Genomic DNA, 22,718 nt, shown 5'->3' with positions numbered 1-22,718 from the left:
CCAAGAAAAATATGAATTGGTCTCAGGCCATAGAGGTGCTCAAAAAGGACTTTCAAGATGAAGAGATGCAAAGAATTAATTGTTATTTGAGTTTTTCATGCCTCGGCGCACACTGGCCTGGGGCTCCGCAAACCACACGGTGCTCCACCCACTGGTTGTAGCCGCTGCCAGGGCTCTGGCACCTAACATCATCACCACTCACCGACGCCTACATGGGTCTGGCTAAATTATGATTGGAAGCCTAGTGAGGGCAGTCATGTGACTGTCAGAGTGGCCATCCCATTGGCTGGGGCTGTGTGGGGTGTTTCTAGGTTTGGGGGAGAATTGGGCATTCTAGGTGGAAGCTGGAAAGTGACAGGCGTTCTGCTGCGTATTTTCAGCTGATTCCTGGGCGGTGGTATTTTTTCAGGTATTATAATTTCCCTTTCCCCATTTTATTTCCTTTCCCTTGATCCTACTGATCCTGTTTTGTTTTGTTTTTTTAAAGTTTGTTCTTTTTAAAATAAATCTTGTTCTGTTTTGAGGGAGGCTGCCGGTCTCCTTCCTTGCCCCAATATTGTGGCGAGCCGCTTAGTTAGCACTCCCCAATTAAAAATTGGTCCCCACAGAGAGGTAGAAGAAAAAAATGGAAAGAGAAATGAGAATGATGCAGGAAGGTCATGAAAAAAAGTTAACAGCTTGAAAAGCCAAACTGGCCAAATGGAAAAGGAGGTACAAAAGCTCTCTAAAGAAAATCATTGCTTAAAAATTAGGATTGAGCAAATAGAAGCTAATGACTTTATGAGAAATCAAGACACAATAAAGCAAATCCAAATGAATAAAAAAATAGAGGGCAATGTGAAATATCTCCTTGCAAAAACAGCTGACCTGGAAAATAGATCCAGGAGAGATAATTTGAAAATTATTAGAATACCTGAAAACCATGATCAAGGAAACAGCTTAGACATCTCTTCCAGGAAATCATCAGGAAAAATTGCCCTGATACTCTAGAAGCAGAAGGTAAAATAGACATTGGATTCGGAAAACTCCCAGGAATATTATAACCAAGTTCCAGAGCTCCCAGGCCAAGGAGAAAATGTTGCAAGCAGCCAGAAAGAAACAACTCAAGTACTGTGGAGCCAGTCAGGATAGCACAAAATCTAGCAGGTTCTACATTAAAGGACCAGAGGGCATGGAATATGATATTCCAGAAGACAAAGAAACTGGGATTACAATCAAGAATCACCTATCCAGCAAAACTGAGTATAATCTTTCAGGGGGGAAAATGGGACTTCAATAAAAAAGAGGACTTTCAGGTACTCATGATGAAAAGACCTGAACTGAACAGAAAATCTGACTCAAATAACAAGACCCTAGAGAAACATAAAAAGGTAAACAGGAAAAAGAAATTAAGAGAGATGTTAAAAGGCTAAACCGTTTACATTCCTTTTTTTGTTTGTTTTTGGTGAGGCAATTGGAGTTAAGTGACTTGCCCAGGGTCACACAGCTAGTAAGTGTCAAGTGTCTGAGACCAGATTTGAACTCAGGTCCTCCTGAATCCAGGGCTGGTGCTCTATCCACTGCGCCACCTAGCTGCCCCCAACTGTTTACATTCCTACATGGGAAGATGATACATCTAACTCATAAAAATTTTCTCAGTATTAGGACAGATGATAGAAATAAATTTAGACAGAGGGTACAGGTGGGAATTGATTATGAAGGGATGGTATCTGTAAAGCATTTATTTTTTATGTTTTTGTGTGTGGGGTGGGGGGTGGTTGGAGTTGGGTGACATGCCTGGGGTGAGTGTCTTGTGTCTGAGGCTGGATTTGGGCTGGGGTCCTCCTGTGTCCAGGGTGGATGCTTTGTCTACTGTGTCACCCATCTGCCCCATGACGACATCTTTAGGGTAAAATTGAAGGGTGAGAGGAATGCACTGGGGGAGGGGGTGTTTTAAGATAATGGAATATGGTAGATAAGGGGATTTAACAGATACTCAAAGACCCACTTGGAGATTAATCTAAACTGATTGAATTAAGTGAGAGTGACTGACTGCTGACTAGATTGTAAGCACATCTGGCTGGTCCTTAAGAGGGTATTGTTCTCAGAAGCTAAAAACTTTGAACTTAACATCAAGACCACTTTTGGGTCCAGTGAACCAATGAATTTGAATGACACTAGCCAATCAGCTTGAAGAACTTCCAATTTTGGGGAGGAGAACATGAAGGAGGAAGTTAATGCTGGCGGAGTTCTTCCTCTTTTGGTTGGAGACATCAGTTTGGTGGAGGACTTCAGGTGGGAGTTTAGGAAAGCTAGGATTTCCATGCTATAAGAAATCTGTTCTCAATCTTTCTCTTTCTTTTACTATCTTTTAATAAACCCTTAAAAAACCTAAACTCATTTATCAGTGATTTTAGCCAATTTCCCCCCAAAACTGGGGGGACAGATTAGAATCCACATTTAGATTTTTAAACAACACAAAACAACAATCATGCAATATGTAGGGGAAAGGGAGAGGTAGAATGGGGTGAAATCCCACATGAAAGAAACAGGAAAGGGCTTATGGAGTGGGGGGAGTGATGGGGGAGTGGGGCTGTGAATGAGCCTTACAGTCATCAGAATTGGCTCAAAGACCTTAATATCACCAGAGTGGGGTCAAGGAGGGAATAATATACATACCCAATTGGATGGAGTCATCTACCTAATCCTGCAGGAAAGTAAGAGGGGAAGGGGATAAGGAAAAAAGGGTGAAAGAAGGGAGGGCAGATCAGGGTAGGGGGAAGTCAGAAGCCAATCACTTTTGAGGAGGGACAGAATGAAAAAAGATAGAAAATGGAATAAATATCATGAGGAAGGGAATAGGATGGAAGGAAACAGTTCATAGTAACTGTGAAAAAAATATTGAAGCAGAGGCAAGAGTAATGTAAGATGAGGTTGATGTTGATGATGACTGGAGGAAGATGGGGATGGACTGATGACAATGAGAATGGACTGATGATGATAATTGATTGGTGATCATAGAATGTATGGTACTTTGCTGGGCTATTGTGAAGAAAATTCTTTTTCAGTTATAAGGTACTATATAAATGTTATCTATTACTGTTGTTGCAAGAATCAAAATCATGGGTTTATTGTAAGGAAATCTCTCTTTAGAGTACTATATAAATGTACTTTACTATTAAAAAAAAATGATGAACAGGATGCTATCAGAAAAATCCAGAAAGACCTACATGAGCTGATGCAATGTGAAATGTACTATATACAAAATAACAGCAATACTGTAAGATGATCTGCTGTGAATGACTTGCTTATTTTCAGCAACGCAATGATCCAAGACAACTCTGAAGGTCCTATGAAAAATGCAGTCCATCTATAGAGAGAGAACTGATGGTATCTGAATACAGATTGAAGTGTAATTTTTCTGTTAGTTCCTTTATCTGAAGTTTTGTTTTTCTGTTTTCTTTCACAATCTAGCTAATGTGGAAATGTTTTGTATTACTACTCATGTATGGTTTATATTGAATTGCTTGAGTTCTTTGGGGGGAGGAAGAAAATTTGGAACACAAAGTTTTTTTTAAAAAATTGATGTCAAAATTTGTATTTACATGTAATTTGGGAAAATAAAACTTAAAGGGAGGGGGAAAAAAACTTGATCAGTGGCCTATCTGGATTGTGGAAAAACAAGAATTCATGCACATTGTCACTGTCATAAAACCCCAACAATGGCAACACAGTAAAGGCAGCCTGATGCAGACGCCACACATAAAGTCATTTCCGATGATACAGAGCAAAGCTACATTTAATATATAGTATGTTGTTCTCAAAACTATTTACTGTTTATCACTAGATCCAATGACTTTCTTTGGGTCTTCTATATTTAAAGGTTAAGGTACATCAATACCATAATTTACAATCTCACAAAGAACTGGAAGATTGGCTCTTTACCAAAGATAACCAAAAAAACAAAAAGGTGAAATCCAGGAGAAAAAATTTCACTTGTAGAATATGAAGCTGCCAGTTTATTAAGAACATAGGCTGATGATGTATCCATCATCAGAAAAGAAGATGCAGAAAGGATGCTCCAAGGGGAGGTAGTCATTTGTATATCTGCATCTTCACTATCATCCTTCCTTATTCTCCTGCCCAATAAACCTGCCACTCTCCCAAACTTAAGGATAGAGAGAGGGCAATCCCACAAAAAATTCAGATGCCTTGATTCCTGTAGGAAGTATGAACTGAGATTCAGTAGCCCTGCGTTCAAGTACTGGTCAGCTCTGTGACCTCAGGCATGTCTCTCTCCTTTCTTTGAGCTTTGAGGAGATTTGGGAATTCCTATCTTCCCCATGAAAGTCTAGCATTATTCCCAAAATGGCAGTGGCTGGCAACAGTGGTTGCAAGAGCATCCTATAACAGACTGGCCATGGTGAAGAAAGCAGAATCAAACCTCTTTGGGCCTGTTTCTTTCATCTGTAAAATGGAAATAACAACCCTTGTTCTGCCTATCTCACACTGTTACTTTATAGAAAATGCTCTGTAATCTTTTTATTATTGTTGTTATTATGAAGTAGGCAGCTGGGTGGCTAGGTCTCCAAGGATGGCATATATGAAGTCAGATACTTGGATTCCTAGTGATATTTAGGGGCAGTAAGATTAGAAAGCTAAACCCCTTCTGGGGACTAAAATGGAAGGCCAGATGTTTGGGTCCCCAGCCCACAAGCAAGGGAAAAAAGAAAAGCAACTTTTAGATGTCCCTGGGCTCAGCACAATCAGTCCAATCTCCTACTTTTATTTTATTTATTTATTTTTTTTGGTGGGGCAATGGGGATTAAGTGACTTGCCCAGGGTCACACAGCTAGTAAGTGTCAAGTGTCTGAGGCCAGATTTGAACTTAGGTACTCCTGAATCGAGGGCTGGTGCTTTATCCACTGCACCACCTAGCTGCCCCCCAATCTCCTACATTTATGTCAACATGGAATATCACATTCAATAGCAGACAAAGTATTAGACTTGAAGTCAAGACTTGAGTTCAAATCCTGGCTCAGACGATTACTACTTATGTGACCCTGGGCGAGTCACTTAATGTCTCTTGGCCTCAGTTTCTCATCTGTAAAATGAGGGGGTTGGAAAAGATGGACACTTAGGTCTCTTCTAGTTCTAAATCTATGATCCCATAATCTCCAGTCATGAACAATAACTATTGGTCTTCCGAATTTTAATCTTGTAACCGTAAGTATTCTTAATTATTAAAAACATTTTTAACCAAATTCTAAGTACTAGGGTAGGAAAATAGATTCAAACATAGGAGAAGTTCATCACCAATGTTAGAAATTACGAAAGGTCTGGAGTTGAATTTAGCTATCCAGAAATTCAATTCACTAGAATTGCCTCTTCTCCAACCATCCCAGTTAAAAGTTTATAGTTTGTGCTTTTTTTCAAGAGTTAAATTCCTGTGCATCTGTTAAAATCTAAGCCAAATGTCATCTTCTCAAAGAAACCTTTCTTTACCTCTTAATCTCCCCAGTCTGGAAGACTACCCCCTTACAATAACGTCCTTTGTTCTGCAGTTCAATAATTCACTTGACATGCCATGCATGTCATAATTATCTGTGCCAGTGTTTTGTAACTGTTATTTGATTGTGACCTCCTCTTGAGGAAGGGATCATGCCTCATGTATTTGAACAAATAAAAGGTAACCACTAGAATATCTCTAAAGTCCTTTCCATTTCTAAATCCTATGATCTAATGGAATCAATCAATCTAATTACTTTGGTTCTTTATGTAATGGTGTAGGGGGAAGGTGGAAGGGGGCATCAGCAGAGAAAATAATCCTGCATGACAAAGTGATAAGATGAATTATTAATTTGTCACACACCTACACTGTACCTAAACACCTTTCTAGGTGTAAAAGGAAGTCTATTTATATTGGCTGATGGGCTTGGTCATTGATCATACCTTCTAGCTTATGAAAAACCACAAAACTAAATACAACTGAGAATTTCAGTATCTGGCATCAAAAAAGGAGATAATAATGTTCCAGCTAAACTTCTGAGAAGGATTTGATGGTGAAGAAAGGGTTATGAAGAGGATCAGAGACCTAAGCCTCAGAGTTGTTCTAAGTCTCCTCTCAGTTTCTCTCTCATTAGTCAGGGCACTGGCTAAAGGGAACTCTGAGCTTCAAATGGGACAGAGGATTTTGGATTTCTCATCTTTCTGTTGGAACCATAGCATCATCCCCAGAACAGGAGTGGTTGGCAACAGCATCTACATCAGGACCTCACAAGAGACTGTCCATGGTAAGGAAAACAACCAAAACTCTACAAAGAACCCAGCTCAAAAGCTACAATATTCCTAAGGGCAAGGACTGGGGCAAAAGGACTGGAAGGTGCTGAGGTACCCCTCTGCCACATGTGTTCTAAGGTGTCACAAACTTTTAGGAAGATGTTTTTGTACCAATTGTCTTTATTATACCACTTAGTAAATGCCCCTAGTCAAGGATCTGAGGTGAAATCTGAACTCAGGTCTTCGTGACTAAGTCTAGCAACCTATCCTCTGTGGCACTTAAGTGCCACAACAAGGAATAGAGAAGTTCACAAAAAATGGGCAATTTCAATTATATAAAATTTTCATAAAGTTTCTGTACAAGCAAAATCATTGCAGCTAAAATTAGAAGGGAAACAGGAAATTTGGGGAAATGCAGCAAGTTTTCTCTGATAAAGGGTCTAACATCCAATATATAAGGAATTGATCCAAATGTATAAAGTCAACAGTCATTCCCCAATAATTAATGGTCAAAGTTCTATACTCTGGAACCAATCACAACAGGCCTACTTCCTTCTTTCACACTATCTAGTGCCTCCCAATTTTTCTCAAAGAAAGTTTTTGTGGTATTTAAGTGGTAGGTTCCCGTGCAATCTAAACATGTTTCCAACATATTTCCAACTTTTATGTTCACCTTTGCATTGGATTTAGTATTAAGAGCATAGTGATTTAATTTGGAACATCTTACAAAGTTATTGTAGATTTTCTCTAATCCTCTACAACTGATATTGGCACAAGCTATAATTATTTTCATTGTAGTATTTTTGCAAACACTGATCATGAGCACTGAAACATGAGATGACTAAATGTCTCTTGAATTTTTTTCATGATATTGGACAAATGACAAAACTAATTCCCTTATTTTCCCTTATAAAGAGAACTTATGCGCATACCTCTATTTTGGCTACAATTTCTTTTGTAATCTTTTGGCTCCATTTATAGTGAAAATACCAAAATTGCTGTTATATTTCCTTCAGCAGTATGACTACTGGAAGACACACAGCAAAACAGATTGTTTCTCAAGATAGGGACTGGACCCTTCACTTCCTTGGTAAGGGGAATTCCAGGTAGATCTCTCCTCTACCACTCAATTTGGCACATTCTCTGCAATTTATAGTCTTAGAGTTGCCAAAGGCATTGAAAGGTTTAAGGATTTCCCCAGGGTCACAGAACTATTATGTGTCAAAAATAGATTTTAAATCCAAGTCTTCCTGTAGGCCTATCCTCTCTCCCCTACATCATGTTGCCTTTCTGTTTATAGATGTTCTAAAAGTGATGGATCTTACCCTGTGCCCCCATTACCACAGAAATGGAAAGGGACTAAATATAACATAAGGCCACTTTGTATTTTTCATTTTATGTGTTGCCATGATCAAATAATTAATTTGCAAGTGGCCAATCTGCTGGTGATGAGCTTGTTCGTATTTATCTAGGCTGATCCTTGGAAAGATGTCTATTACTGGTAGCAGATTTGAAGTCTTTTTAGGATAGCAGAACCTGGAAGAACTTATTCTTTGCTGGCATAGCCTAAGAAAAACCCAGGGTCACTTCAATGTCACAAGGAAGTATCAAAGTTAGGTTTTGTGGAAGACTATAAACTAGACAAATCAACCTACTTCTGTTCATCAACCCCTATGAAGGAAAAATATGGCGTACCATCAGTGAATGTGAATAGGTATACATGGGTACTCATGAAAATTTTGAAATAGTCAAAATTTTTCCCTAGAACTTTCTTAGCTCCCTGGTCCATGGTCCTCTCCCCAACTTAGTCCCTGCTATGCTGAAGAAAGCTCCTCCGTGCCTTGTGTTTCACCTTAACCTGACCGTTTTGTAAGCCTCCATGTAACTTATCCAAGCTTTCCCTTTTCCCTCTATGGGAATCTTTATTCCATCAGTGTTCCTCTTCTGTTACTTTTCTCAGCACCTAGCCATCTGAGTGAAATTAGAGTCAATGATACATTCATATTTTCTCTAGTTCTCTAATTCAAAAGTCCCTAAAAAGGAATTATGTGCAAGAAGCAAAGCTATTACAGCTCTCTTCACAGGCCAAAACATCAAGAAGCCTAATAAGGCTAACAACCTAATTAACAGCAGAAAATAGTAATCCCTAATCCCTAACTCATATATTCAGTACTCAGTCCCCCTTATCTGGGAGGGCAGCACAACCTGATGGCTTGACCTCTAGAATGCACCCAGCAATCTCTTTGCTGCTGCTGCTTCAACTATGTCCACCTCATTGTAGAAATGGGGGGAGGGTAGAGGAATGTGAGGATTGGCATATTGCTAGGCCCTAGCTGACAGAAGTGACTCTATATTTGACAACTGATTGACCTAACCTATATACTAGAAATTCCTATGTATCCAACAACTGCCTTGATCAGCTACATTTAGATTAAGGAATGCAACATTAGCAAACTATCATTTTAGCAAATGTCATCTAATCCAGGTGTGTAAGCTTAGCAAACTTTACTAATCACAGTATCCTTTCTTAAGACTATCCAATGACTGCTCTGAAAGTCCCCATCAGTCTTTTTGAATCTTCCCAGTGACAACAATCAGAAGATCTGTACTCTTGATTGGGGTACCAACATAATGTATGCCTGTTGATTTGGGTATCGGTTACCCCCACTGTATGCCTGTGGGTCCAAAGGGTGAAGGAGCCACACACCTTTACAAGTCTGTGAGTAATAAACTGCCTACCTTGTGTTCTTTTGAAAACTTATGTTCCTGCTTGCTATCTCTTCACCAACAATTAGGCACAGGACATTAGAAGAAGCACTTAGCCAGAGAACCAAAAAACAGAGGGAACAGGAGCAGAGTGTGTGTGTGTGTGTGTGTGTGTGTGTGTAGAGGAAGAGCATCCAGGTGGTGTCTATTCAGTTCCCTGAAGGCCTGAGGTTGATGAAAAGTGAATTCCCCAATGTGGGAGTAGGTTAAGACATCTTTGAGGTCTAGCCTGCATGAAATCTACCACCAAAGAGGAAGGAATCATAAAGTGAGAGATACAGGACTATAAGGAAAAAAGACTGAATTTACCAAAGATCTCAGCACTGTTAAAAACAGAGCAAAAGTAGGCAAATCAATTATTAAAAATCAAGACATTAAAACAAAAGGACCCCCCCAAAAAAAAAACCCACAACAACAACAACAAAAGGGAATATGGCCATTAAAACATATTGCCAAGACAAAAGTTAAAGGACTTAGCTCAGGTCACACAGCTAAATAACCAGAGCTATGATTCGAATTCAAGTTTTCTGCCTCTAGGATTCCCATTTATTTCCAGCCTACTTTTCCAGACTCATTACATGTTGCTCCCCTTCAGACACATCATGATCCAACCAAACTAGACTTCTTCACATGCTATTTTTCATCTCCATTCTCCATACATATTGTAAGACTGCACAGATTACAATCTCTGAAAAGACTGCTCATTTCTGTAATGAACTCGCTCCTTACCTCTGTCTAAGCTTCATCTACACAAAGATTTTCCTGATCCTTGTTCCCTGCCCCAAGTTGTTAATAATGCCTCTCCCAACCATCCAAATCATCTTGTATTTACTTGGCATTTATTCATATGTACCTATGATGTGTTCCTTAAATCAGACTTATTTTGGTTTTGTCTTTGTATTTCTAGTGCCTAACACACTGCCTGGAACATAGTAGGAATTTAAATGTTTACTCAATGGCTGATTAAATATATGATCCAACAGTGATAAGCTTCTTTTCAAAAACTCTTTCCCAGCATGTCATTAACAACAATGCACATCCTTTGTGCTCACATATTTTCTTTTGATTCACATGTTTGAAACTGACACTTTCAACTCATTGGCTTTCAAGTTCTATACAATGTGGCAGAGAAGAAACTCTGATTCTCTAAGGTTAACAGTCTAGTTGATGGCAAAAATACTAGTTAATACTGCAAACATTAGATATTTTAAGATAAATTATTGCAACCACATTAGCTATACACAGCTGTTTGTTCTTTAAATATATCCTATACTTTGATGAGAACAGCAGGACTAAGTGAAAAATAATGGCATCACTTTTTTCATAAGGACCTCAATTTTTAAAAAAACACACACACTCCTACCAGAAATCTTCAATCTTGGAATTTCACATCCAAACCTCTCCTAGTTACCTAATCAGTGCCTAACATCTGTGCAGGCCAGTTGGTTCTCGACAGCTCCTGGAGATCTTTAAGGACTGTTTCTTGGCAGCCTCTTTTTTTTACTCTAATTGAAAGGTTAATCAAATCAGTCATACTAGTATGTTGGCTAAATAAACACCCTGTCTCCAGCAATGATGAAACAGATGCATTATAGTTCCATTTACCCAGGGGGTTCATTTTTTCCATAATTATATTCACTTTTCTTCAATCTCCTCTGTGGTATGACAGCACTTTAAATAGTTCATGCAAACCCAAATTATACCCCACCTTCTAAAACTCCTCCTCACTTATAGCATTCCTCTAGTACTAATTAAGGCATTTTCAACAGCAATTTGATTCCATCTATTGTACATGAGCACCAGAAGTAACTCAGTCTGAGTTAGGGGAGAATAACTGTCATAGGTATTACAAGCATTTAAAATAACATCTTAAGAGCACAACTGTCAGTGTTCAAACTTTAGTCTATTCAAAAGACATATCTCTAGTCGAAAATAACTGCATAAGAGAGTGGTATTCAAGCTATATAGACAAGTAACATACACATGGCCAAAAGTCATTCCCCAATAGTTAAATGGTCAAAATAGTTAACTATTAAAATACAGCCATATGAAAGAATGCTCCATACCACGAACAACAACCCTGAGGTTTCACCTAAAACCAGCAAATGGGCAAAAATGACAAAAGATGAGAATAGTCACAGTTAGAGGGGATATAGGAAGATAGGAACAAGAATGGAGGTATGAATCAATACAAACTTTTAAAAAGGAATATGGAATTATGCAAATAAAATAACTAACATTTTTTTGACCCAGAGATTCCATTACTAGGAGTACAGCCCAAAGAGGGTGTAAGGGATAAGAATAAGGTCCTTATATACACCAAAATATTTACAGCAGTACTTTTTACAACAGTAAAGAATTGGGGGGAGGGATCTACTGATTTATCACTGAGGTCATCTAACTTACAGATGCCCATTGATTGGGAAATGGCTAAAGAAATTGTGGTACATGAATTTTAATGCAATAATTATGTCCTGTAAGAAACAATGAAAATGATGAATGCAGAGAAACATAAAAAATATATACAACATGAAGAGTGAGGTAAGCAGAACCCAGAAAATACACACAACTATAACAATGCAAATGAAAATCACGACCACAAAAACAATCAGTAGCAAATGGTACAAAAAATAAACATGGCTCTAAAGAAGAAATATGAGAAGATATCTCCACCTTAATCTTTTACAGAAGTGAGAGGCCCATGGATGTGCTATATTCCATATATTTACTGACTTTTCAATGTATTGATTTTGCTGATTTGATACTTTCCTCTTCCTTAAAAACACTCTTTGATATTATTTGGGATAGGGGAAAGGATGGAAAGAATATTAAGAGAAATTCTGGTAATATAAAAATTAATATCTGGTAATATAAAATAGCTTTTCAAAAGTTGTAATATATCTCAAGAAAGTAACTATAATAAAAGAGTGGTAGCTATAGGATTTAAATATTCACAGTTTGGCAGTTATATTGTCACATAGTCCAAAGGTTAAATGGTGGAACATTTAATTTTGCAATCAGTTGTGTGGCAATGTCATCACATTAGCATTTGAATTCTCCCTTCTCATTTTAATTCATTAAATCATACAATGTTTACAACCAGTCAAGAAAAAATAAGCATTTACTGCCCACTATGTGTGAGGCACTGGGGATACAAACACAAACATTCAAGTCTGCTCCTATGCAGGAAGACAGCTTTGTGAGTCACAGAATAATAATACAGGATACAGATTTAGAACTGGAAAAGTACTCAGATCACTCAGTCCAACCACCACTATTTTAGATGAGAAAACTAAGACTTAAGTACTTTGCCTAGTGTCACATAATTCAAATCAACAAGCATTCATTTAACTGTTTACTATGTGTCAGGCACTGTGCTAAATTAAGTGGCAAAGCTGGGATTTGAAACCAGGTCCTCTGACTCCAGATCTAGATTAACTTAGAGATCAACTATTCAACTGAAGTCCAGAGAGATCAAGGGGCTTGTCGAGTCACTTAGATCTAAGAAACCTTTATTTTAGTCCAAAGATTCCACATAACTGAATGTGGGAGATCATGAAAAATTTGGCAACAGTAAAAGGTCATTTATACCTATGTTATATGCCATTATACCCGGGGTTGCACAAAAAATATCTCAGGTAAAAAGGGGTCAAGAGTAGAAAAAGTTTAAGAAGCCCTGCTCTGTCACTGAGTGCTGTGTTCTATCACACAAGGTTAGGAGTGATTTCTCATGACTAATCTATTGATCATCACTGAGGTCATCTAACTTACAGATGGCCTATACATACTTTTCCTTGAACTATTATGCTCTCCAGTTCTATCTTCACAATCTATCTCTACCTCATTTCTAATCTTTACTCTTTTGGGGCTTAGAGAATACCCTATTATAGCCATTTTAATAGTTCACATCAGTCTTGTGGATTTGCATCATACTTTACCTAAATTATTAACATATGCCCAAACTATTTTAATCTACACTCCTGCCACCAAGTGCCATGTTATCCTTTCTCAAAACAAAACCCAAACCACATTTTAAATTCTGAAAAATTAAAATTGTGTCTGCAGGATAGTAGAATGCTATAACAGCAGAAAAAGGAAATCAAATTTCATGAGAAAAATGGAAACCGTATATATGTACATATATATGCACACATATACATGCATACATATACATATATACACACATACATGCATGTATGTATATACATTAGCAAGACTATAAATCCCCAAAGTTCACAATACAACTTACTTAAATAATAGAAGTTCTTCCCTCTTTTAGAGTGATATACTGTAAGATAGTTAGCTAAATTGTATGGTTTAGGTTCATTAATAATTATGATATACACACACACCTCTTGCTCTGGGAATAGTGGGCTTAGTTTGACATTCTAGCACAAATGATGATCTTCCTAAGATCTCTTCCCATTTCAATTTATCCTCCACATAAGTTGCTAGTCATTTTCCTAAAAAAACGCAGGTCACTCAACTCAATGAAATCCAGTAACTAACTGCATATTGCCCATAGGATCAAATATAAAACTTCCTTTTGGCTTTTAATATACTTTGTAACCTGGTCCCACTCTAACTTTTGTTAAACATTACCGCCTTTCCCTGTACTCTGTCCAAGCCAGTCTCCACATCTGTGTACTGATCATCCCCCTATCTCTCTTCACTTCTGCCTATGAGAACCCTTTGTTTTTTCCAAACCTAGCCCAAGAACCATCTTCTGCATATGAAGTATTTCCTGATCCCTCTTAGATATCAATGCCTTCTCTCAAATCACACTCTTCTCTTCTGACCCTGTCACTATCTTGGCTCAGTCTTTGATAAACTCATGGCTGAACTTTTGCAATAGCCTTCTGCTCTTCCTGGCAGTCTCCTCTTCCTCTAGTCTATCTACAATTCAGTTGCCAAAATGATCTTCCTAAAGCACAGGTCATCCCTTTCCCTCTACTCAATAAACTTCAGTAGCTCCCTAGCACCTTTAGGATCAAATATAAAATCCTTTGGTGTTCAAAGGATTTTCATAACCTGCTTCCCCTCCCTCCACTGCTTTTCCTGTGTTCTTTTATACCTTACATCCCTTCACATACTGAGAGATCTAGTGACACTGGCCTCTTCCCTATTTCTTGAACAAGATATTCCATCTCTCCACTCCAGCCATTTTTAATAGCTGTTCCCCAGGCCTGGAATTCTCTACATCTTGTTTTCCCTCAAATCCTATCTAAAATCCCATACTCTACAGGGAACCTTTCTTAATTTCTACATATTCCCCCTTAATTCTAGTGCCTTCCCTCTGAATTATCTCCAGTTTATCCTGTACATAGTGTGTATATGCATAATTGTTTGCATATTATCTCCACCATTAGACTGAGTTCTTCAAGAACAGGTACTGTCTTCTGACTTTCTTTGTACTTTCAGTGCTTAGCACAATGCCCAGTACAAAGTAGCCTCAATGGTTAGTGAGTGATCCACCTGAACAAACCATAGTACTTATCACCTCTTACTATAAAATATAAACTCCTTTCTTTGGCATTTAAGATTTATAACCTAGTCCCAGTCTTTCAAAGTCTTCTTACATGTCACTCACCTCCACACCCCGTGGTCCAGCCACACTGGATGATCTCCAGTCTTTGCCCCTCTAAATGGGTTGTCCTCTCTAGCAGGAATATGTTCGATCACCTCTGCCTCTTGTAGGCGAAATTTTCTCATCCCCTCAGTTACTAGTACCTTTACTTCTAAGGATCCCTTATAGCTACTAAGCATGTATTTTTTAAGCTCTTTGAAGACAAAGGCTATTCCCCCTTTTTCTTTGTATGGGCTTAGAATATGTTTGCTGATTGACTGTATTTATTTTGTATTGTGTATATTTATAATGGTGCAAAACCCATGACACACCTGGTCCTACTACTGATGTGCTCCATTTCTGTCCTGGGCTGGTTTGCCCCTACTTAGACAGTCTAATTCCCTCTGCTATCAAGGACTCACAATTTTAGTGCTTGATTTAGTGTGGATTCACTAGTCTCAACTTCTCCAGCAGCAGGAAGCCTACAGGCATGCACCAGCATAGACACAAATTTTAGGGAACATCTCATTTGTATTGTAAAGTCACAAGGAGCGTGACCTATTACTTTGTAATTAAAACAGTTTTGCCTGATACTACAGGATTATATTTAGGGTTCTAGAATATTTTCCTCAATAAATAAGACCTTAGTATGTTGTATATATTTTACTCAGACTAAATTTCTACTTAATGGCATACTGAATTACAATAGCATATTATTGCCCTGCACATCCTAACCTTTTAAAAATTTACTTAGGATATCAAACATTTCAGAAAAAGTTTTAACTTTTTTATAAAATGTTTTCAACAACTGAGAAGACAGACTCTATTCAAAATTCCAATCAGGAAAATGTATAGTCAAACCAGAATCACATTTTAGGTAAAGTTTAAAATTACATTTATTTAAAACTTGGGCAAGTTATCAATATAAAAGAAAACAGTATAAGAAATAAAAATAATCAAAGTACAAAACATTTTAATTTTTCAACATCCATAATTTAAAGAGATAGCAAGGCCCTTATTTACACCCATATTTTACTTTTGGTTGAAGTTCTATACCAGTTATATAAAACATTTTAAAAACTGGCAAAGGAATCATAAAACCTAATGTGGGCTCTTAAATTCATATAATACAAAACATAATAATTTATGTTTCCTCAGAATAAAATTACACATCTTAATAAGATGCAGGTATTTTGTTTTCCTGCTTTTAATGGCTTGCCACCTAAAGAAAGCAGCTGGAAAACAAGAGCATCTGCAGGAAGCACTGGTTAATTTTATCCATAGCTAAAACAGCCAGATTTTGTGCTCCAAGGGCTCTGAAGAAAGGTCACATTTCAGATACCATCAAGTAAATTTATATGTAGGCTTGTTGAGGAAAATAACTTAGAAGATAATGTAAAATATGAACTTAAATTTACATATCTAATTTAAAGTACAGTTTTAGGTGTTTTACTCACAGGTTATTGAAGTATACAGTGTCAAGGAAGGCTGTGACACTTGGTGAGCTTTATCTTCAGACTGCTCAGCACACATATTGCCCTCTGCCTACTCTCCCACCCTGCAATGGTTGACATCACACATGCCCAACCAGATGCCTACCCCCACCCTCGAGTCAGTTTTCCAAACTGTGATAATCTACACCATTCTTATAGGATAAGATCAACTGGATGAGACACAGGACATTAAAGATAACTCCTCCAGGTTACCTGATATATTGTAAATAGCATTTTTTCTTTTTGCAAGGGGAAGGAATGGCTGAACAGGTTTTCATTTGAATAGTATCAGAAGAAAAGCAAAAAAGGGGAATTATTACACTTTATGAAAATAAAGTATTTAAAAGATGATGGCATTGCATTTTACATTAAGATCTTACCACAATAATTGATAAATTGTATTTTTAGGGAGCAGTCTCCAAAAAGAAATGATTCAAATGTTATTACTAACAAACAGCTGAGTGTACCAATAAGTTAGCTCATTTCTAAATAGTATATTAATGTTAACAAAGGACTTTTCTCACAAGAGTGTCATGAGATAAGTAGTACAAGTTATCTCCATCTTACAAATGAGGAAATCAATCCTCAGAAACATTAAGCGTCTTGCCCACTCTCTCACAAATAATACATGATGGAACTGGTATGCCACCTGAATTATCTCCTTATCTAAGTCCAGCTCTCTTTCCACCAAACAGCTTAAAAAACCTCTTTTTTATTTTACAATTCTGAAAATACCCAATTCATATTCTTAATGCCTTACTTTCAAGTTAGTCAAAGAACTTATAAAGATATTCTTAGGGGGTTTTTTTGTTTTGTTTTGTTTTTGTTTGTTTTTTTGCAGGGCAATGAGGGTTAAGTGACTTGCCCAGGGTCACACAGCTAGTAAGTGTCAAGTGTCTGAGACCGGATTTGAACTCAGGTCCTCCTGAATCCAGGGCCAGTGCTTTATCCACTATGCCACCTAACTGCCCCTAAAGATATTCTTAATAACTGTCATGCGCTAATGTAATCACAGCTTTTCAGATAAAGAAAGCAGAAAAGTGGGTTAATTTAATGAGGTAGTTAAAATGGGTTAAAGAAGAAAAAAACAGAATGGACATTAAGGAGGAGATACTTTGTTTACATTAGTAAATTTATTGGTGCTAGCTTTGGCAGCACACATAAGGGTGATACAGAGAAGATTAGCATGGCCCCTGCACAAGGATGATATGCAAATTCATGAAGGGTCCCATATTTTTAAAAAAAATTATTGGCAAAATACAACTAATCAGTTAACTTGGTAAGCTTTTCTTATGGTTAGAGGACAAACTAACACATATCCTTATGCCTTATATTTATGTGTCTGAAAGATAGGAATAAGATTCCAATTCTAGTCTGTGTGTTAATATCACTCGGGCAAGTAAGTGGCAATAGTTTCATTTATACCTATACTTGCTAAAATTCAATGTAGCTTAAAATACTTCTCCATCAGAATGAGATGTTTGAGTAGGCTGTTATTCCACAGTGCCAAGCACACAATAAGCATTGAACAAATGATTTGTTGCTTATTAATGAGAACAATGGCAACTAGGTAGTAAGGCAAGCAGAGAGTTAGGCCTGGAACCAGGAAGGCCTGGGTTCAAATCCAGCCTTAGACACTTACTAGTTGTGTGACATTGAGCAAGTTCCTTAATCTGTTTGTCTCAGTTTCCTCAGTTGCAAAATGGGATAATAATAGCACCTATGTTTCAGGGTTATTATATGGATTAAATGAGAGTACATTTGTAAAGTGCTTAGCACAGTGCTGAACACAGAATAGGTGTAACAAATTCTAGCTATTATTGCTTATTTTTATTATTATTCCTACTACTGTTGTATAGTACTAATACTACTTCTACCAGTACTACTACAATGCTATACATGTCCATAACTGTTCACTCTAAACAGTAGGTAAAAAGAATACAGAGAGTGGCAAAAGAGTTGGTCTTGTTTCTGGTCTGCAGTAGTCTAATAAAAGGATACAATGAGCCAGACCCTGGAAAATAAGGAAATAGCTAATCAGTTATTTCCCAAAACTAGATTGGACTTTGATGTTAAGAAGGCAAATTCTCTGGTGAGAAAGTAAAACCTTTGTTTTCCACGGCCAAATACAAACTTCTGCGATTGACCATGCCTTTTGGATGGAGAAGGATAAAGAAAAAGGGAGGGAATAAAGAAGGGTGAACAAAGAGGCAGCACGGACGGAGATGAGGCCTAGAGGAAGCTGGGGTCAAGGGAGAGAGAAAGGATGTGATTACTATGGAAGGAAAATCTACTGTTTAATTGCTTTTTGACTGTACAAGTTCCTTCAGCTGTATGGCCTTTAGTTCCCTTCTAGGTAAAAGGAAGTCCTGATTCAGGAGATGTCTAAGCCCCTCTCATTCCTTGATTCTATGAGATAAGGAGCACTAGGGTAATGTCTGTATCTTTAGACCAATGAAACAATAAATTCTCCATAATGTGAGACTGTACAAAGAGCATGGATAGGATCTAGAAGATAAAAATTTAGCCTCAACCATAAGATCCTGAAAAAATTATTTAACCTCTCTGAATCTAAGTTTCATCATCTATAAAAAGGAGATAATTAGAGCAAGCCCAACTCTCTCACATCATTTTACCTAATTTTGCTGTCTTTTAGTTAAAGGGCCACAAAAAGCGTCAACTACTGTCCAGAGCATAAATAGCTCCATTTCAATAGCACCTAATGGTTCATGCTTTTGAAATATGAATTACTACTCTCTGTATGTTGCATTATGATTTTTCAGAGTGCCTTCACCTAGAGCTTCAACCTAACCCTTTTTGGTTTGACCTCTTCTAAGTCCTATTCCAATAGGACAGTCACTGGAGGTGACTGGGTTTTCAAAGGCTCTGTCAAAGCCCAAGATCACCTATGCTATACTGTGCCAGAAAGGCCTTCAGTGCAACCCAAGAAACACAGTCCATCTTTCCCCAAGCATAAGTTCAGCTAAGAAAAGATAAACACATCACCAGGAGGGAGGCCATTTGTTATGTCACCCTTTGGCCATGGCAATATATGAAACAATAAAAAATGCAAAATGGCCTCAGTTATATTTGGCCTCCTTCCACTCCTTCAGTGATGGTGGCAGAGTGGTAGAGAATGCAATGGGAGCTAAGAATCATTAGTTTTAGATCATCTATATACATTAATTTAGCTTATGTTACTCTAAAGGAGAACTCTTCCAGTGACCAATAAAGAGACAACTTATTAGAGAAAATGAATGTTACAAACCTTGATATTTTCACTATAAAAGAAACCAAAAGACAAAAAGAAAATGCTGACTTAATAGGTTATTTTTGCATTGATAATAATTCATCTCTAAATATATTCAGTTTGTAATATTTAAATTGGAGAGTGATTTAAGAATTTTATAATGAAAGGTCCTTAAAAAAACAGTATAATTTAATGCAAGTAACATTGCTTGTTTTTGTTGTTGTTCATGGACCATAGTATGCCAAGATCCTTCTATCCTCTACTATCTCCCAAAATCTGTCCAAGCTCATGAAGCAACATTGGACTTGGGAGTCAAAACAAAGTACTATACTACCAGCTTCACAATATGTCTATAAAGAAAACACTCTGTATAGTGCTACATAAAGTATTGTAAAACATTCCATAAATGTGAGTCATTATTTTTTTTAAAGTCTATTCTGCATGTCTACGAACTCAAAAAGTGGGTAATAATATTTATTTTCCCTACGTATTTTCAATTTTACATAATTGTCTTCAAAAAAGCAATATGTCAGACTGGATAAAGACCCAGCCTTAAAATCAAGAAGACCTAGGTAGTCTTGCTTCTTATACAGAGTGGTTATGTGACCCTGGGCAGGTGACTTAATCACTCAGTGTACCCTACAAGAATCTAAGATTATAAATTGCTGAAGGATTGTCATTCTGTATTGGTAGAGGGAAATGATAGCATAGGTCTAGACCAAAACGAGAAGAAAAAAACCCCTTCTGTTTCTAAGTAAATTCTAGAGCTATATTAGTCATAAAGGCTTTAACTAAAGAAAATCTTTTGGGGAGCTAAGGAAACTTTTTCTTATTCTACAAAATGGCCTGAAACTCAAAGCATGAAGAAACATATGAAGAGGTATTGCTAGCACTGTTATAAAACCATACTAAAAGACAGAGTTTACAAAAAGCAAGAAAGGCAATAAAATTCATTGTTCTCTTATTCTTGGAGTTACTTTAACAAATATTTCACAATCTCTTTAAAAAAGGATATGATTCATAGTCCAATGTCTGCGTAAGTACTCCAGTAAGAACAAATTCTGCATTATGAACATCTGAAAGATAATTTTTAAAAATCATTTAAGCAAAAATAATTATATGGTGACATACACAAAAGCAGTAATGACAATCTGATCATACCTATTCCTCTTGCAAAATATTCTCGACATAAGTGAAGATCATTTTCACAGGATATTAAAATTATTTCTGACAAACTCTAAGGAAGAGAAAATAGTAAGTCCAACTAATATACAACAATGGGTCTTACAAACTATAATAATTAGTCTAAGAGATCACTTTACTTATATCCACCTTATTTTGCTTATGCTCCATGAGTTTACGGAAAGATGGCTGCTTAGATAGTACTTTTCCTCCTGCACATTCCACAATAGCTTTCATGGTGGAAAGACTTGGACAAATCCCAGGTGTGATATAAAAATACTTTGCCTTAAAAAGAGAGAAAGAAACTTGTGAAGCTAGTTGAAAACTCAATAAAACCAAACCAACAGGCAGCCCAATGCTGATAGGTTAGTAAGTTTCTGTTTCAGTATAAATCAGGTACTTTCAAATCACTAAGACATTGGTTAACTATCTGACGAGAAAGTAAGGAAGCGTAATGGATAGTGTTGGACTTGGGGGGTCACAAAGACTTAAGTCCAAATCTCCCATCAGATACATACTGTTTGATCATTGGCAAGTCACTTATTCTTCCTCTACCTCAACTGTCTCATCTGTAAATTGGCAATCATAATAGCACCTACCTCCTCCAGTCATTGCGAGGATCAAATGAGATATTTGTAAAGTGTTTTGCTAACCTTATAGCACCTATATAAATGTTAACTATAATTTAAGAACTAACTAGGTATAGAATTTCCTAAATAAAAGGAAATATTTTTAATGATTTAAACATAAGCTGTCTTGTCCACTGTTACCAGCAGTACACAGGAGGTGCTCAATAAATACTTCAACTTAAGAGATACTTCCCAATAAGTACTGCATTCCAAAACAACCTACTCAAATATGACAGCCCAATGCCAGATGTGCTGATAGATACACACTTGACCATACTTATTTAGCTTAGATATATTTATCTCCACTTGACAATAAAACACTACTTTGGTCACAGACAGAAATAAAAAGATTAATCTGACTAGTTAATTTTTTTTTTGGATCCTTCAACCACCATGTACCAAAGTTAAGACTAAATAAACATTTTAATCTTTGGAATATATTTAAAAGTTTTTTGGTTATTAATTATTTAGATATGTTTTCAATTTGTATCTTCTTATGTACTAATCTGCCACATGAACTTCTGTAGCTATGCAATAAGTTTTAGATGTAAAATCTTATGGAAATTTGTTAAAAAATAAAAAAGTTAACTGTCCAAATCTTATATTGAGTTAAATCCAAAATGAGCTCTAAATTTTCCTCAAATGTGCACCAATCAAAAGGTATAACATTGCTCTTTCTATTCATTTAAAATATCAATTCTTTCAAACCATAGAAATGCCAAGTATTACAAACAATGACTATACTTTACTGAAGTCCATTAGCATTTGACTTTGAAAATGAGATCATACCATTGACCTGAAAGCATGACTGGCTTACTAGAATTTCTTTCCTTTTTTTTTTTTTTTGGTGAGGCAATGAGGGTTAAGTGACTTACCCAGGGTCACACAGCTAGTAAGTGTTAAGTGTCTAAGGCTGGATTTGAACTCAGGTCCTTCTGAATCCAGAGCTAATGCTCTATCCACTGCGCCACCTAGCTGACCCTAGAATTTCTTTTAATGAGCAGATTTTATTATATGTGGATTGTTGCTTCGATCACATTTTTCAATGGCAGGAGTTTCAATCAAGCCTCACTTGAGGAATGAAGCAGGTCAAGAAACCATCTCCATTTCTTAACAATCCCTTTGCCTACCTTGAAAAGTGGTGTGACATGTGCTCTCTTTAAAGACTCCTCTAAACTGAAACAAAAGAGCACCTCGGCTTCAGCATCTCGGAGCATGAAGTTCTGTTCATCTAGAAACAAGGCAACAAACACGATGAAATGTACTTCATGAAATCCACCCATAGCCCTCTCATTCCTCATGAGGAAGTGAGTGAAGACCCAGGGAAAGCCTTAACCCCTCCTTACCCCAACCACACTGCCCACCTAACTCCCAACAGGAGACAGAGGCAGGCACACCAACTTTAATCTCCCCAAACACTCCTGCTATCTCCTTTTTCCCCCAGACTAGAATTAGAACAGAAAGAAAACCAAATATACAGATACGTATTCAAGTCCACATAACTATAGTTGGTGGCAGAATTTGCAGCCGGTTTAGAAATTCTCTATCTAGAATAACTAAACTAGGGAAAGATA

At 37.1% G+C, this 22,718-nt stretch overlaps 1 protein-coding gene and 1 pseudogene across 3 annotated transcripts in view; one reads left to right on the top strand and one right to left on the bottom strand.

Moving 5' to 3' along the window:
- Positions 1 to 15,504: 15,504 nt before the first annotated feature.
- The window catches only part of PAXIP1 (PAX interacting protein 1), a 91,755-nt gene continuing 84,541 nt past the window's right edge, over positions 15,505 to 22,718 (bottom strand). For all 3 annotated transcript variants that reach the window (XM_043966044.1, XM_043966046.1, XM_043966045.1), the window contains 5 exons: positions 22,275 to 22,375; positions 20,666 to 20,800; positions 20,495 to 20,570; positions 20,349 to 20,409; positions 15,505 to 15,950 (listed from right to left, as the gene is read on the bottom strand). In XM_043966044.1, coding sequence (XP_043821979.1) covers positions 15,935 to 15,950; positions 20,349 to 20,409; positions 20,495 to 20,570; positions 20,666 to 20,800; positions 22,275 to 22,375 — 389 coding nt within the window. In that variant the 3' untranslated portion in view covers positions 15,505 to 15,934. The remainder of the gene's footprint in view (positions 15,951 to 20,348; positions 20,410 to 20,494; positions 20,571 to 20,665; positions 20,801 to 22,274; positions 22,376 to 22,718) is intronic.
- Positions 17,223 to 17,321, top strand: LOC122730203 (annotated as a pseudogene).

The sequence above is a fragment of the Dromiciops gliroides genome, chromosome 5 (genome assembly GCF_019393635.1).
Source record: "Dromiciops gliroides isolate mDroGli1 chromosome 5, mDroGli1.pri, whole genome shotgun sequence".
Taxonomy (NCBI): Eukaryota; Metazoa; Chordata; class Mammalia; order Microbiotheria; family Microbiotheriidae; genus Dromiciops; species Dromiciops gliroides.
Note: the sequence above shows the minus strand (reverse complement) of the source record. Positions and strands in the feature narration are given on the sequence as shown.